Raw genomic sequence first — 13,897 nt, 5'->3', positions numbered from 1 at the left:
TTTTTTTTTGCAGTACGTGGGCCTCACACTGTTGTGGCCTCTCCCATTGTAGAGCACAGGCTCCGGACGTGCAGGCTCAGCGGCCATGGCACACGGGCCCAGTTGCTCCGCGGCACGTGGGATCTTCCTGGACCGGGGCACGAACCCGTGTCCCCTGCATCGGCAGGCGGACTCTCAACCACTGCGCCACCAGGGAAGCCCGAGAGGTATATACTTTTAATGGGTGAATTATACGGTATGTGAATTACATGTCCGTAAAGCTATTATATATTTTTTAAAAGAAGGTATAAATATAGCCAATGAGCTTGTAAAAAGATGGTCATCGTCATTAATTATCAGGAAAATACAAATTAAAACCACAATGAGATACCACAACATACCCATCAAAAGGGCTAAAATTTAAGATTTTCAATGCCAAGAGTTGGCAAGGATATAGAGTAACTGAAACCCTCACACATTGCTGGTGTAAATGTAAAACAGAGCAACCACTTTGGAAAAAAGTAGTTTCTTAAAGAGTTAAACATACACCTACCATAAAACCTAACAGTTATACTCCTAGATATTCACTGAAGAGAAATGATAACAAATGTCCACAAAAAGACTTCTACAAGAATATTCATAGCAGTTTTATTCATAACAGTAAAAACCTAGAAAAAAATCCAGGAGAGTTGATAAACAAACCTTGGTACATCCATATAATGAAAAATTCCTCAGTAATAAAAAAGAAATGAACTACAGATACACACAACATCATGAGTGAATCTCAAAAATGTTATTCTGAGTAGAAGGCAGACACAAAAGAGTTCATACTGTATGATTCCATAAATGAAATTCCAGAACAAGGGAAACTAATATATAGTGACAGAAAGTAGACCAGTGGTTACTTTAAGTCAGGGGTGAAGGTTGGTAGGGGAGAAGGGTGGGATAGAAGGAGAATCACTATAGAATGCAATGGAGCACAAGGGAACTTCCCGGTGATAGAAATATTTTGTATCTTAATGGTGGTGATAGTTTCATGGTATAAAAATACATGTGTCAAAATTCATTAAACTGTACAGTTAGAACAAGTGCATTTTATTATATGTAAATTATACTTCAAAGTTTATTTGAAAAAAACATAAGTGCCTTATAGGCCAGCTAAATATGTAAATGAGTGAAGTACAGGGCCAGAGCTTAAATCATAATCTTTGGGAAGATAGATTTTGTTTTTTTCTTCCAAAATGTGGTCTATAAATTTTTTTGCTTTTGCTTTTATTAGAGATACTGGTATCGGAAACATTCTACTTTTCTCTTAACTATTATAAATATAAGACAAAAGTGCAAGAGTAATGCTAAATACCAACCAATACCTGGCCTCAATTTGTGAGTGCTGGGAACTACGGTGAACTGGAGGGTGCATGGTCTGTCTAAATGGTGAGCTACTACCAGCCCTAACCAGTTGTTGCCATGTGAGAATCTGATTTTTGGAATTTTAAAGACAATTTCAAAATACAGATCAGTTTCGTACAACCCTCCAAATTTTAAATGCTGGTAACTAATTAAAATACCATATGGGTCAACAGTACGTGGGCTGAACAGGATCTGAGTGCTACCAATTTGCAACCTCCAAGATATTTTCTAGAGATATTCTGGAGTGTTTAGTAGGTAAATAGGAACTGTTTACTATTTCACTTTTCTGATTATTTTCCTCTACTACTCTCTTTAACCACCCCTATCCTGACAACGTGGCCATGGGCTCCTGATAAAGTTATTGCTTTTTAAACTTCAGGATGAAACTTCGGGATTCATAATTCTACTAGATAACAAGATGAGTTATATGTTTCATTTTAACCTCAATATAGTTATATATCATAATAAAGATTATACATAATTTTATAGATTTAATACATTATTAAGGATATTGGAAGACTCCATAAAATCATCTTCTCTCTTTTCTTTGTCTCACAATCTGACCTCATCTCTTTTAAAATTCTTCTTCTACCATGGGTAACCATCTGGGTCTTAGGATAGACTGGTGTGCATTTGCTTGACATAGTCTGTTTATCTACCCTCTTTTCTACCACATCCAAAGCCCTCTGTCTTCTGTCTTTGAAACATCCCTTGATAACAATTCTCACCCCAATTCCTATTTCCTTAGAGCAGTCTTCCAACGTACACAGTAATGTCTAAAATTCACTTCTTAAAAAAATTTTATTTACTTATTTATTTTTGGCTGCATTGGGTCTTTGTTGCTGTGCGTGGGCTTTCTCTAGTTGCGGCAAGTGGGGACTACTCTTCGTTGTGGTGCACGAGCTTCTCATTGTGGTGGCTTCTCTCGTTGTGAAGCACGGGCTCTAGGCACGTGGGCTTCAGTAGTTGTGGCATGTGGGCTCAGTAGTTGTGGTGCACGGGCTTAGTTGCTCTGCGGCATGTGGGATCTTCCCGGACCAGGGCTCGAACCCGTGTCCCCTGCATTGGCGGGCGGATTCTTAACCACTGCACCACCAGGAAAGTCCCTAAAATTCACTTTTAAATATATTTATTTACTCTGTAATAAAATAAAAGTAACTTCCCCAGCTCCTTTAAAAGCTAAATTTATTAACTATTGCACAAACTGATTTTAAAACAATACGTATTGAAAACAATACATATTTCAAAAAGGTATAATTGAGTCTAAGTATGTTCCATTTACTATAATGGCATACATAGCAACCAAAATAACTCAAAAGAGGAGGGGGGGTGGCCAAGATGGTGGAGCAGGAACACCCTGAGCTCACCTCCACCCATGGGCACACCAAAATTAGTACAACTATTTGCAGGGCAACTATTGATGAGAAAGACCTGAAGACTAGAAGAAAAAGATCTTCTACAACTAAAGATATAAAGAAGAAACCACAACGAGACAGAGAGGAGGGGTGGAGACAGAATATAGTCGACACCCATACCCCCCCGCCGGGTGGGTGACTCACAAATGGGAGGATAATTACAGAGGTTAATTGCAGAGGTTCTCTCCAAAGAGTAAGGGGTCCGAGCCCCACATAGGCTTTCATGGCTGGGGTCATGCACCAGGAGGACGAGCCCCCAGAACATTTGACTTTGAAGACCACAAGGGCTTAATTTGGGGAGAGCAGGAGAGCTGTAGGAAAGAGTCTCCACTCTCAAAGGAGGCACACAAAATCTCACTCACCCTGAGACCCAGGGCAGAAGCAGTACTTTGAAAGGAGCCTGGATCAGACCCACCAGTTGATCTTGGAGAGATTTCCAAAAAGGCCAGCGGCAATTGGAGCTCACTCCGGGGACACAGAAATTGGCAGTAGCCATTTTTTGGGAGCTCATTCTGCCATGAGGATTCTGGTGATGGCAAGTGCCATTTTGGAATCCTCCCTCTAGCTTATTAGCACTGGGACTGGCCCCACCCATCAGCCTGTCGACTAGTACTGGGACGCCTCAGGTCAACCAGCTAGCTGCGTGGGGACACAGCCCCACCCACCAGCAGGCACCCCTGAACCCCTAGCCACCCTGGGACCTGGTCCTGCCCACCAGAAGGCCCAGGACCCATTCCTGCCCACCAGTGGCTGGACAACAGCCCCAGAATCTCCTAGGCCTCAGCCCTGCCCACCAGCAGGCCAATACCAGCTATGACACCCCAGGACCCTGCAGCCAGAGACCCCAGCACCTGTCTCTACCTATCAGTGGGTGGGCACTAGCCCTGGATCCCTTGAGTCCCACTGCCAGCCCCCAGTAGGCTAATGTCAGCTCTGGGACACCTTGGCCCCTCAGCCAGCCACCTCAGGGTCTGACCCCACCCACCAGCTGGCAGACATCAGCTTCAGGACACCCCAAGTCCCTGAGGTGTCAAAAACCAACCCCACCTACCAGCAGGCTGACATTAGATCTGTGACCCCCAGGTCTATAACCAGCCATCCTGGGACCTGGCTTTGCCCATGAGTGGGCCAGCAGTAGCCCCGGGGGCCCCCAGAGCTCCAGCCACCTTGTGACCCAGCCCTGCCCACTAGTAGCCTGCAGCCTCCACACAAGGGCAGGGCTTTGCAACCAACTGGACAAGGGGCCAGCCATGCCTATCAGACCACTCACATTAGTCAGTCTGCCACAACAGAAGTGCCTAGACAGCCCACATAAGAGGCACCCCTAGTGCATATAGCTCTGGTGGCCAGAGGGGAGTGTGCTGCTGGGACACATACGACATCTCCTACAAAAGACCACTTCTACAAGACTGGGAAACATACCCAACCTACCACGCATATAGAAATAAAAACTGTGAATCAGGAAAAATGAGGGGACAGAGGACTATGCTCCAAATGAAGGAACAAGATAAAACCCCAGAAGAAGAACTAAGTGAAGTGAAGATAAGCAATCTACCCAATAAAGAGTTCAAGGTAATAATCATAAATATGCTCAAAGAACTTGGGAGAACATAAAGTTCCTAGAAGAAGAAAAAAAATTAACTCAAAAGACATTTTTGTCTTCTTAACTTATACAAGTAAAAAACCCTTAATGAGTAAACTTTTTGGCAACAAAGGAAGATTTTCTATTGTTGAAGAGAGATTACTAGATATGATTGAACACTTAAAGCTCAGCTGTCAGGCTGAAAAATAACAGTGCTGGTTTGTATCTAGGCTGATGTAAACAGAAAATGGGCTAGAAATTAATCATTTATAAAAGAAAACAAAGACACTAATTGAAAATGGCTAGACATTTAAAGCTGAGACTATAGAATTTTAGGACAGAAAGAGATTTAATGATTAGCTAGTCAAACTTCCTCATTTTTTCAAGGAAGAAAATGAGGCTTAGTGAAGGTCGAAGTTATAAATTCTGGCGGAGCCAGAGCTATATTTAATGTTGGAATTTAGTTTTATTTTCCCAATAACCTAGCGGAAAGCCAGTATCTAACATCTCATTCTGAAAATGTTTACACAAGTGATATTTACTATTACATACTTACATTTTAATTGAAGCACATTGGTAGGCAAAAATGTCTCCAGTTTACTATCATCAGAAGATAGATTATGATACAGATATGTACTTAGATGTTCCAAAGTTTCTGTCATTATCAGATTTAGTCCTGCTTGTTTCCACCACTCTGCATTTTCAGGATTAACCACAAGCCTTTCTTCTTCAATAGAAAATATCTTTTTAAAATCTACAACTGAATATAGACTGTTGGGCTCTCCAGTTCTTGGCACTTAAAAAACCACAACAAACCAAAAAACAAATAGTGAGAAACAGTCCACAGGGCAAAAAAGATAAAAAAACACAATAAACAGAACCACACTGGAAATTTCTTACAAAATAGATTTTTACAAATTAGAAAAAAACTAAAATAAAGTTATGTCTAGTATTTCATCTTCAAGATGCTAATATTTGTAAAAGTCCAAAATATTATAGCAATAGAAGTTACATAAAGGTTTATTTCAACTTACGGAAATATCATGAAGTTAAAATTATTCTACTATTTAGGAGATGGAACTATTATTTTGTTTGACCATTTTAGTAATCACTAAATTAATACATTTGACAATATTTTGAAGAGTTAACATAAGATTTATTAAATCAGAAATTCCAATTCATTATAATGAGCCTAAACAAGATGATATATTTTATCAGATTTTTATGATGACTATCATTTTAAATATTTTGACACAGAACTTTCTGCTTCATTACTTATTAGCCTAAGTAGGGACACAGAATATTGTATGGAGGAACTGAAGTAGCACAACTACTTAATATTATTAACTGCATTACAAGCCTTAACCCAAAATTAGGATTATAAATTTTGAAATCCTAATTTTGGAATGGTGCTTTTTATAATGACAGTATTTTCAATAATAATAATACTGACAATACATTTCTACTGATTGTACCTTTTATCTATACTTTCTATTTAGCATTCAAAATCAATTAACCTTTACCTCTAAACAAAAATGGATTCAAAGAGCTTCTGCAGCTTTCTGATTGCCACACCATACAGTATTTGTTAGCTGATTCTTCAGCAATAAGCAAACTACTGAAAAAGAAGAGTTAAAGTTTAATTTATTAATTATATTGTCTTTTTGCATAATAAAATTTCAAGAAAAGTATTTTTCTAAGTATTTTCTACACTCAAAAGCATGTCAAAAATGAACTCTATTTTAGGGCTTCCCTAGTGGCGCAGTGGTTAAGAATCCGCCTGCCAATGCAGGGGACACGGATTCTAGCCCTGGTCCAGGAAGATCCCACATGCCACGGAGCAAATAAGTCCATATGCCACAACTACTGAGCCCACGCGCCACAACTACTGAAGCCTGCGCGCCTAGAGGCTGTGCTCCGCAACAAGAGAACCACCGCAATGAGAAGCCCACGCGCCACAACTACTGAAGCCTGCGCGCCTAGAGGCTGTGCTCCGCAACAAGAGAACCACCGCAATGAGAAGCCCACGCGCCACAACTACTGAAGCCTGCGCGCCTAGAGGCTGTGCTCCGCAACAAGAGAACCACCGCAATGAGAAGCCCACGCACTGCGATGAGGAGTAGCCCCTGCTCATCACAACTAGAGAAAGCCCGCGTGCAGCAACAAAGACCCAATGCAGCCAAAAATAAAATAAATAAATTTATTTTTAAAAAATGAACTTTATTTTATAAATGTGTAAACTGAAGTAGAGAGTTCCACAGACCAAATTTCAAATGCTTACTTCCTCCTACCCTAGGAAGGTTTGTCAGTTTGTCAGCTCCCTAACTGCTCCTGCTTTCCTGTAACTTACTTCTACTTCCTTCCATTTCCTTCAGTGGAAGCTGGAGCCAGAGGGGGCTGACTTGGGAGGGTTTTAGCATTTCCTTCCGTAAACCATGCTAGCACCAACACTATAAGCCACCAAAAATAAAAATGCGATTTACATAAAATTATCTTGCTTACCATACAAAATGGTAGCTTCAACACAAATTTTTATAAAATCGCTGTCCCCACCAAGTCCATTCTAAACAGAATTTCTGGAGCTTCTACTGGCTGAGGATCAGAACTATGAAAAAGTTCTGTCTGCTCTATCTTCTCAGGAAGTGACAGGTCCTAAAGTTTAGTTCAAGTCCTTCAGTCTTGTGTGTGAGTGAGTGATGTCTGTCTGTTTGTGTGTTTTGGGTGCTGAGGAGAGAAGGAAGTATGTACGACAAGCAGTGTAAATCAGTAAATACTGCTTATTAGTAGGTATGAAGTTATTAGCCTTGGTAGGGAAGAGACCATTAATTCACAAACCCTTTAATCTATGCCCCAAACCTCCCACTCCCTCCTAAGTGAGAATTGTATTTTGTTTCTCCGTTCATATGGAGCATACATGAGCATGCTTATTGTAGGTACTGCTAGTTAAATTGACAGTTCTGAGTAGTAGCAGACAACTAAGTCTTACGTCTAAACCATCCAATTTACCCACATAATCAAAAAATCTGGCATGTGGTGGCAATATTTGAGAATCTAGACAATTCTTCAACCTTACCAAGGTCTCTTTGACAACTAGACACCTCATATTGTAGGCGATTATTTTAAAGTGAAAGGAAGAGAAAATATTTAGGCAAGCCATGTTCAGCAGAAGACAATAATATAGACAAATATTCTCATTCCTTTTTTTTTTTGGCTGCACTGCGTAGCATAAAGCTATCTTAGCTCTCCAACCAGGGATTGAATCCGTGCCCCCTGCAGTGGAAGCGTGGAGTCTTACCCACTGGACCGCCAGAGAAGTCCCTATTCTCATTCTTAATGGAGCTTTCTGAAGATATGTCTGAATTTGATATCTTCTTTGTTCATGTATAGAAATATATTCACGATTCAGTAATCAGTGTGGAAATAAAGACGCAATGCCACACAGACTTTTCTTTTTAGCACCATAAAATCTAGCATAGAGTTTTACATGTAGCAGGAACTCAGAATATTTGTTAACTGGGCATACCTCCAGCCAAAATGTTGTCTTCTGAAATAAAAGTAATTAGGGCCATAAAAGCAAGTTAAGAGTATAATAACATTACATATTATTTTTCCTTTCTTTTTTTTTTAAAACACTTTTTCTCTTTTTTTTTAGTTTCACAGTTGAGGTGTAAATCTATTTTTTAAATAGGGATTTTTAAGTTTTTGTATTCATGAACCAATGGAAACTATTTACATTTCGCCAGTGATGAGACAATTCCTTTAAGTTGTTTCAAATGGCCCTGGAACCTTTGGATAATCTATTTATTTATTTATTTATTTTTTAGGTTCACTAAATTTATTTTAAAAATCATAAAACGTGTCTTACAAAAGAGCATTACATTCTGCATACTGCTCTGACTAGATGCCAGGGACATATGGACTATTGCTACTTTTCCTCCCTGTCCCACCCCACAAATGTTACAGTGACCACAAAGCAAAGTGTTCACAATAATTACATGGGGGGATTTTTTTTTTAAACCACCACCAATAAGCAAAATTTAAAATTCACTCACTCTGCTGCTGTTTCAAAATTTCAGTGTTAGTTTCTGCACACCCTCCCCCAGCCCCACCCCTGTTTGTAAGGAACTAAAACATTACATCTGGTGAACAGCAAAGATTTCACTACACCTCAAATGCAGAACACCTATGAAGCAGAGGAATGTTGGCTTTTTAAACAAAAGCAGATAAAAAAAAAATGCAGGACTCCTTCAGTTCTTCACTAGTCTTAGAAAAACTTTCCAGAATACTGCTTCACACTGTTCTGCAGCAAATCCTGTGCATTCTGTATCTGGGCCCATGTTCCTGTAATGGTAATGATCCGATCTTCGGACTCTTCTAAAGGCTCATCAATTTTGATCAAAGCTCCTGACCCATGACGGGTTTGTTTAATCCACTGACTACCTTTGCCAATAATAGATCCAGCCAGATCTTTGGGAACAGTTACTTGTGTAGTAATAATAGGTCCACCAAGATCACCATATGAGCCACGACCCCCAGCATAGGAAAAATCACATCCAGAGCCACCCTGTGGTTCATAAGCCATCTGCCACTCTGATGGGCTCCATGTATCTACTGCAGAGTCCCAGGTTTCATCAGCACTGAAACCAACCACGCCATCATAACGGTCTCCAGGTCTCCCTCTTCTGTCATAGGCCATTAGATCTCCTTCTCTAGGTGGTGGTGGTGGAGGAAGAAGAAGATTCCAAGCTCTGCCACCACCCGGGCCCCCTTGTCCAGGAGGAGGTGGAGGAGGTCCTCGGCGAAGGCTCCTATCATCATAATCTCTTCTGGATGGAGGCATGGGACGCCCACACCGACCAGGAGGCATTCTGTCAAAACCACCTTTTCCCCACATGGGAAACCCACGGGACATCCACAACAGTCATCAAACATCATTGTAAAACCACCATAATCATAGGTTTCATTGTAAAAATTGGGATCATAAGGCTGAGCACGTCCTTTGATGGGAGACTCTGATATAAGATCAAGGATGATCTTTATGCACTCTACAACCATATCAGGTTTTCCTCCAATAAGAACGACTCTGTCAGTGGAATGAGGACAACATTCCTGGAAAAGCTTGATTGTTGTCTGAGTGTTCTCTTGAAGTTCTTTGATTTTAGCACCTTTGACCCCAATAATTCCTCCAGCCAGACTCTGATGGATCAACAGTCTCAATTCGCAGTCAAAGTCACTTCCTTTATAGTGTTGGTAATTTAAGCATTCCACAGCATCAGATTCGAGCGGGACCTGGCTGGTTGCAGTGGGTGATGGCAAATGCAGGCCCTCTTCCAAGGTAGGGATGATTTTCTTCAGAATTTCTCCAATTGTTTCAATATCAGCACTGATACTCAGTATGCGCTCAGGGCCACTGCTGTCTGGGACTGAAACACTGGCATTGTAGTCTGTACGGAGAGCCTTAATATTCTTGCCTCCTTTTCCAATCACTTCCCCAGGATTCTTGCTCTGAAGCAGAATGCGTAATTCAACCCTCTCATCAGTGTTTCTAGATCTTTTAAAAGCTTGTTCGTCTTCCATATCTTCAGCAAGGCGTTTACCAAATTTGCCATTGGTTCCAGTGTTGGGAAAGGTTTCCTCTGGCTGTTCAGTTTCCATTTTCTTGTATTAAAGGGACACAACAATCAGTTATTAAATATATCCTTGCAGGGCAGAACTGAAGTGTTCTGGGCGGGACCAACTGACACCCTAGTGCTGCAGTAGCCAGGCAAGGCTACTGTCCCTATGCCGTCCCTATGCTGCCTCAGCCGGTCACAGCTAGACAGAGAATGAGCATAGGCTTTTAAGGAGCATAACGCTTTGAACAAGTGTAATGCTTTGAACAAGTGTTAGAAGTCTTTTTGTTCGTTTCTTTTTATGGCTGAGTAATATTCCATTGTGTATATATATATGTCACATCTTCTTTATCCATTCATCTGTCAATGGACACATGTTGTTTCCATGTCCTGGCTATTGTAAATAGTGCTGCAATGAACATTGTGGTACATGACTCTTTTTTTTTTAAAACATCTTTATTGGAGCATGATTGCTTTACAATAGTGTGTTAGTTTCTGCTTTATAACAAAGTGAATCAGTTATACATATACATATGTCCCCATATCCCTCCCTCCCACACTCCCTATCCCACCCCTGTAGGTAGTCACAAAGCACTGAGCTGATCTCCCTGTGCTATGTGGCTGCTTCCCACTAGCTATCTATTTTATGTTTGGTAGTGTATATATGTCCATGCCACTCTCTCACTTTGTCGCAGCTTACCCTTCCCCCTCCCCGTATCCTCAAGTCCATTCTCTAGTACGTCTGCGTCCTTATTCCCATCTTGCCCCTAGGTTCTTATGACCATTTTTTTTTTTTTAGATTCCATATATATGTGTTAGCATATGGTATTTGTCTTTCTCTTTCTGACTTACTTCACTCTGTATGACAGACTCTAGGTTCATCCACCTCACTACAAATAACTCAATTTTGTTTTTTTTATGGCTGAGTAATATTCGATTGTATATATATATGCACATCTTCTTTATCCATTCATCTGTCGATGGACACTTAGGTTGCTTCCATGTCCTGGCTATTGTAAATAGACATGACTCTTTTTGAATTATGGGTTTCTCAGGGTATATGCCCAGTAGTGGGATTGCTGGGTCATATGGTAGTTCTATTTTTAGTTTTTTAAGGAACCTCCATAATGTTCTCCATAGTGGCTGTATCAATTTATATTCCCACCAACAGTGCAAGAGGGTTCCCTTTTCTCCACACATGTACATATATACACTACCAAATGTAAAACCGATAGCTAGTGGGAAGCAGCCGCATAGCACAGGGAGATCAGCTCGGTACTTTGTGACCACCTAGAGGGATGGGATAAGGAGGGTGGGAGTGAGGGAGAAGCAAGAGGGAAGAGATATGGGGATATATGTATATGTATAGCTGATTCACTTTGTTATAAAGCAGAAACTAACACATCATTGTAAAGCAATTATACTCCAATGAAGATGTTAAAAAATAAAATAACACTGCTATTTAAAACACCAAAAAAAAGTCTTTTTGTTCTAACTTTGGCAAATCATAATACACAGATAAGACAAGTTTCATAAATTCTCATTAGATATTTGAATTATAACAATAAGTAGGTATATGACTTGTGTGATTAAAGAGTTTACTGCAGTTTAAGTAAATACTTTCAATATAAGATTGAAATTCAAGATTATACTAATTTCAGCTAGTTTTTGTTTCTAACTGCCAATCTGCCTTAACAGATGTATTAGGGTATATGGAGTAAAAAAAAGAGTAAAAGAGCACATAAAAAAAGAAGTATAGGTCCTGCAAATAAACGTCTTGCACCTTAAGAAAGGGATTAAAAATATTTAAACCAATTATAGATAGTTTCTGTACTCATCCCATGCTATTTTTTTAGAGTTCATATCTGATATGGGCAGTTCTAGTTCATGGTAGAGTTCTGTATAGCACAAATTTACCCCCCAAAGGAAATACCTCTTTGCCAGAAGATGAAGATAATTGGGGCCCTCAATGTCAGGCTCCTTCATCTTATGCTGTGACACCTTCCTGAGACCATTAACAGAAGCCTGAGCAGCTAGTGATGAGATGCTCCAGTTGCTTCCAGCAATCCAAGAGCATTCTCCTCTGGCAGATCAGCCAATCACAGCTAAGAACTCAAAACCCAGCACACAGTGTCCACTCTGGGAATAATTTATTAGAGACTTGGAGATGTTCCTGTAATTTTCCTTAAAATGTGTTATTTTAGGACATACTAAGTTCTAGGACTACAGTGGGGAAGAAGGGGGTTGTACTGGTTATGTTCTTAGTTGTGTAACTAGCATAAGAAGTAGGGGAATGAGGTGACTTTATTCCAGGATGGCAGACTAATCTAACATAAAAAACATTAAATTACAGGTATGCTGTATGGTATAAGATAGCAGTCAAAGCTATCTCAGACTCAGAGGACAAAGATGCTGGGCTATTAAGCTATGCAATTTTGGCTCAAACTAGAATACAATGATCCAACCCTGCAGTATAAATTCTGAGAAGATTACAGACCATCCTGGGCTGTACTGAACGGATTTGTGGCTATTTGGTTCTACGTATCTCGTTTCCCCAACACCAGTACCACATTGACACAGGTAAAGAAGGTCAGTGGATGTCCTCTGTTAGAGAGGGGATGTGATCTCTGGTACTCCTAGGGAAGTAAGTTGAAAGCCAAATCTATTGTTCAACCACTGAACACACTGCTCTCTTATCCTTGGCTCTTCCTGGTCAGAGAGGTGTGACAAATCTTTTGGAAGACCTCAAAACAACCCTATGAGGTATGTACAATTATTATCCCAATATTACAGATAAGGAAACTGAGGCACAGGGCAATGAAGATCACAGAGCTAGTTAATGATACAGCCAGGCAATCTGGCTCTAGTTCAGGGCTCTTAACTACTTATTATGGGCTGAATTTGTCCTCCTCAAAATTCATATGTTGAAGCCCTAACTCTCTGTACCTTAGAATGACTGTATTTGGAGCTAGGGCCTTTAAAGAGGTAATTAAGTTAAAATGGGGTGATTAGGGTGGGCTCTAATCCAAATAACTGGTATCCTTTTAAGAAGAGGGGATTAGGGCATAGACGTGCATGGAGGAAAGACCACATGAAGACAAAGGGAGGGGCTTCCCTGGTGGCACAGTGGTTGAGAATCTGCCTGCCAATGCAGGGGACACGGGTTCAAGCCCTGGTCTGGGCAGATCCCACATGCCGCGGAGCAACTAAGCCCGTGCGCCACGACTACTGAAGCCTGTGCGCCTAGAGCCCATGCTCCACAAGAGAAGCCGCGATAGTGAGAGGCCCGTGCACCACAATGAAGAGTGGCCCCTGCTTGCCGCAACCTAGAGAAAGCCCTTGCACAGAAATGAAGACCCAACACAGCCAAAAATAAATAAATTAATTAATTAAAGAGCAAGTTTTTTTTTTAAAAAAAAAGACAAAGGGAGAAGACAGCTATCTACAAGCCAAGGAGAGAGGCCTCAGAAAGAATCCAATCCTGCTGATACCTTGATCTTGCACTTCCAGCCTCTAGACTGTGAAGAAATAAGTTTCTGTTGTTTAAGCCAGCCAGTCCACGGTATTTGTTATGGCAGCCCTAACAAACCAATATACTGCTACACTGTATTTCATGGTAGTGAGTGACAATAGAGGCAGTGTCATTGGTAAGCATCCACTGGCAATGTTCTAAGCAGATTGTTTAAATTTTAAATTTAAAATTAAAATTTTCAAGTTGTTTATATTTAATGGTAATATATTCACATTCGAAATACTAAAAGTATAAAAGAGCCTAGCTTGATCACTTACTACCTCCGATATTGCCAGGTTACCCAGTTCCCTTCTGGGCTCAACCAACAGTACCTGATTTTTGTGTGCCCTTCTAAAGATATTCTATGCATATAAAAACAATTATGTAC

At 40.5% G+C, this 13,897-nt stretch overlaps 1 protein-coding gene and 1 pseudogene across 1 annotated transcript in view; both read right to left on the bottom strand.

The window, feature by feature from the left end:
* Positions 1 to 13,897, bottom strand: part of SHOC1 (shortage in chiasmata 1) — an 87,569-nt gene that overhangs the window by 55,023 nt on the left and 18,649 nt on the right. The window contains exons 8-9 of the mRNA XM_024757271.1: positions 5,910 to 6,004; positions 4,943 to 5,182 (exon numbers count right to left, since the gene is read on the bottom strand). Coding sequence (XP_024613039.1) covers positions 4,943 to 5,182; positions 5,910 to 6,004 — 335 coding nt within the window. The remainder of the gene's footprint in view (positions 1 to 4,942; positions 5,183 to 5,909; positions 6,005 to 13,897) is intronic.
* On the bottom strand, positions 8,502 to 10,153 carry LOC112407839 (heterogeneous nuclear ribonucleoprotein K pseudogene; annotated as a pseudogene).

This window comes from Neophocaena asiaeorientalis, unplaced genomic scaffold (assembly GCF_003031525.2).
Source record: "Neophocaena asiaeorientalis asiaeorientalis breed wild unplaced genomic scaffold, Neophocaena_asiaeorientalis_V1.1 scaffold432, whole genome shotgun sequence".
NCBI lineage: Eukaryota > Metazoa > Chordata > Mammalia > Artiodactyla > Phocoenidae > Neophocaena > Neophocaena asiaeorientalis.
This window is presented reverse-complemented; position numbering and strand designations above follow the sequence as displayed.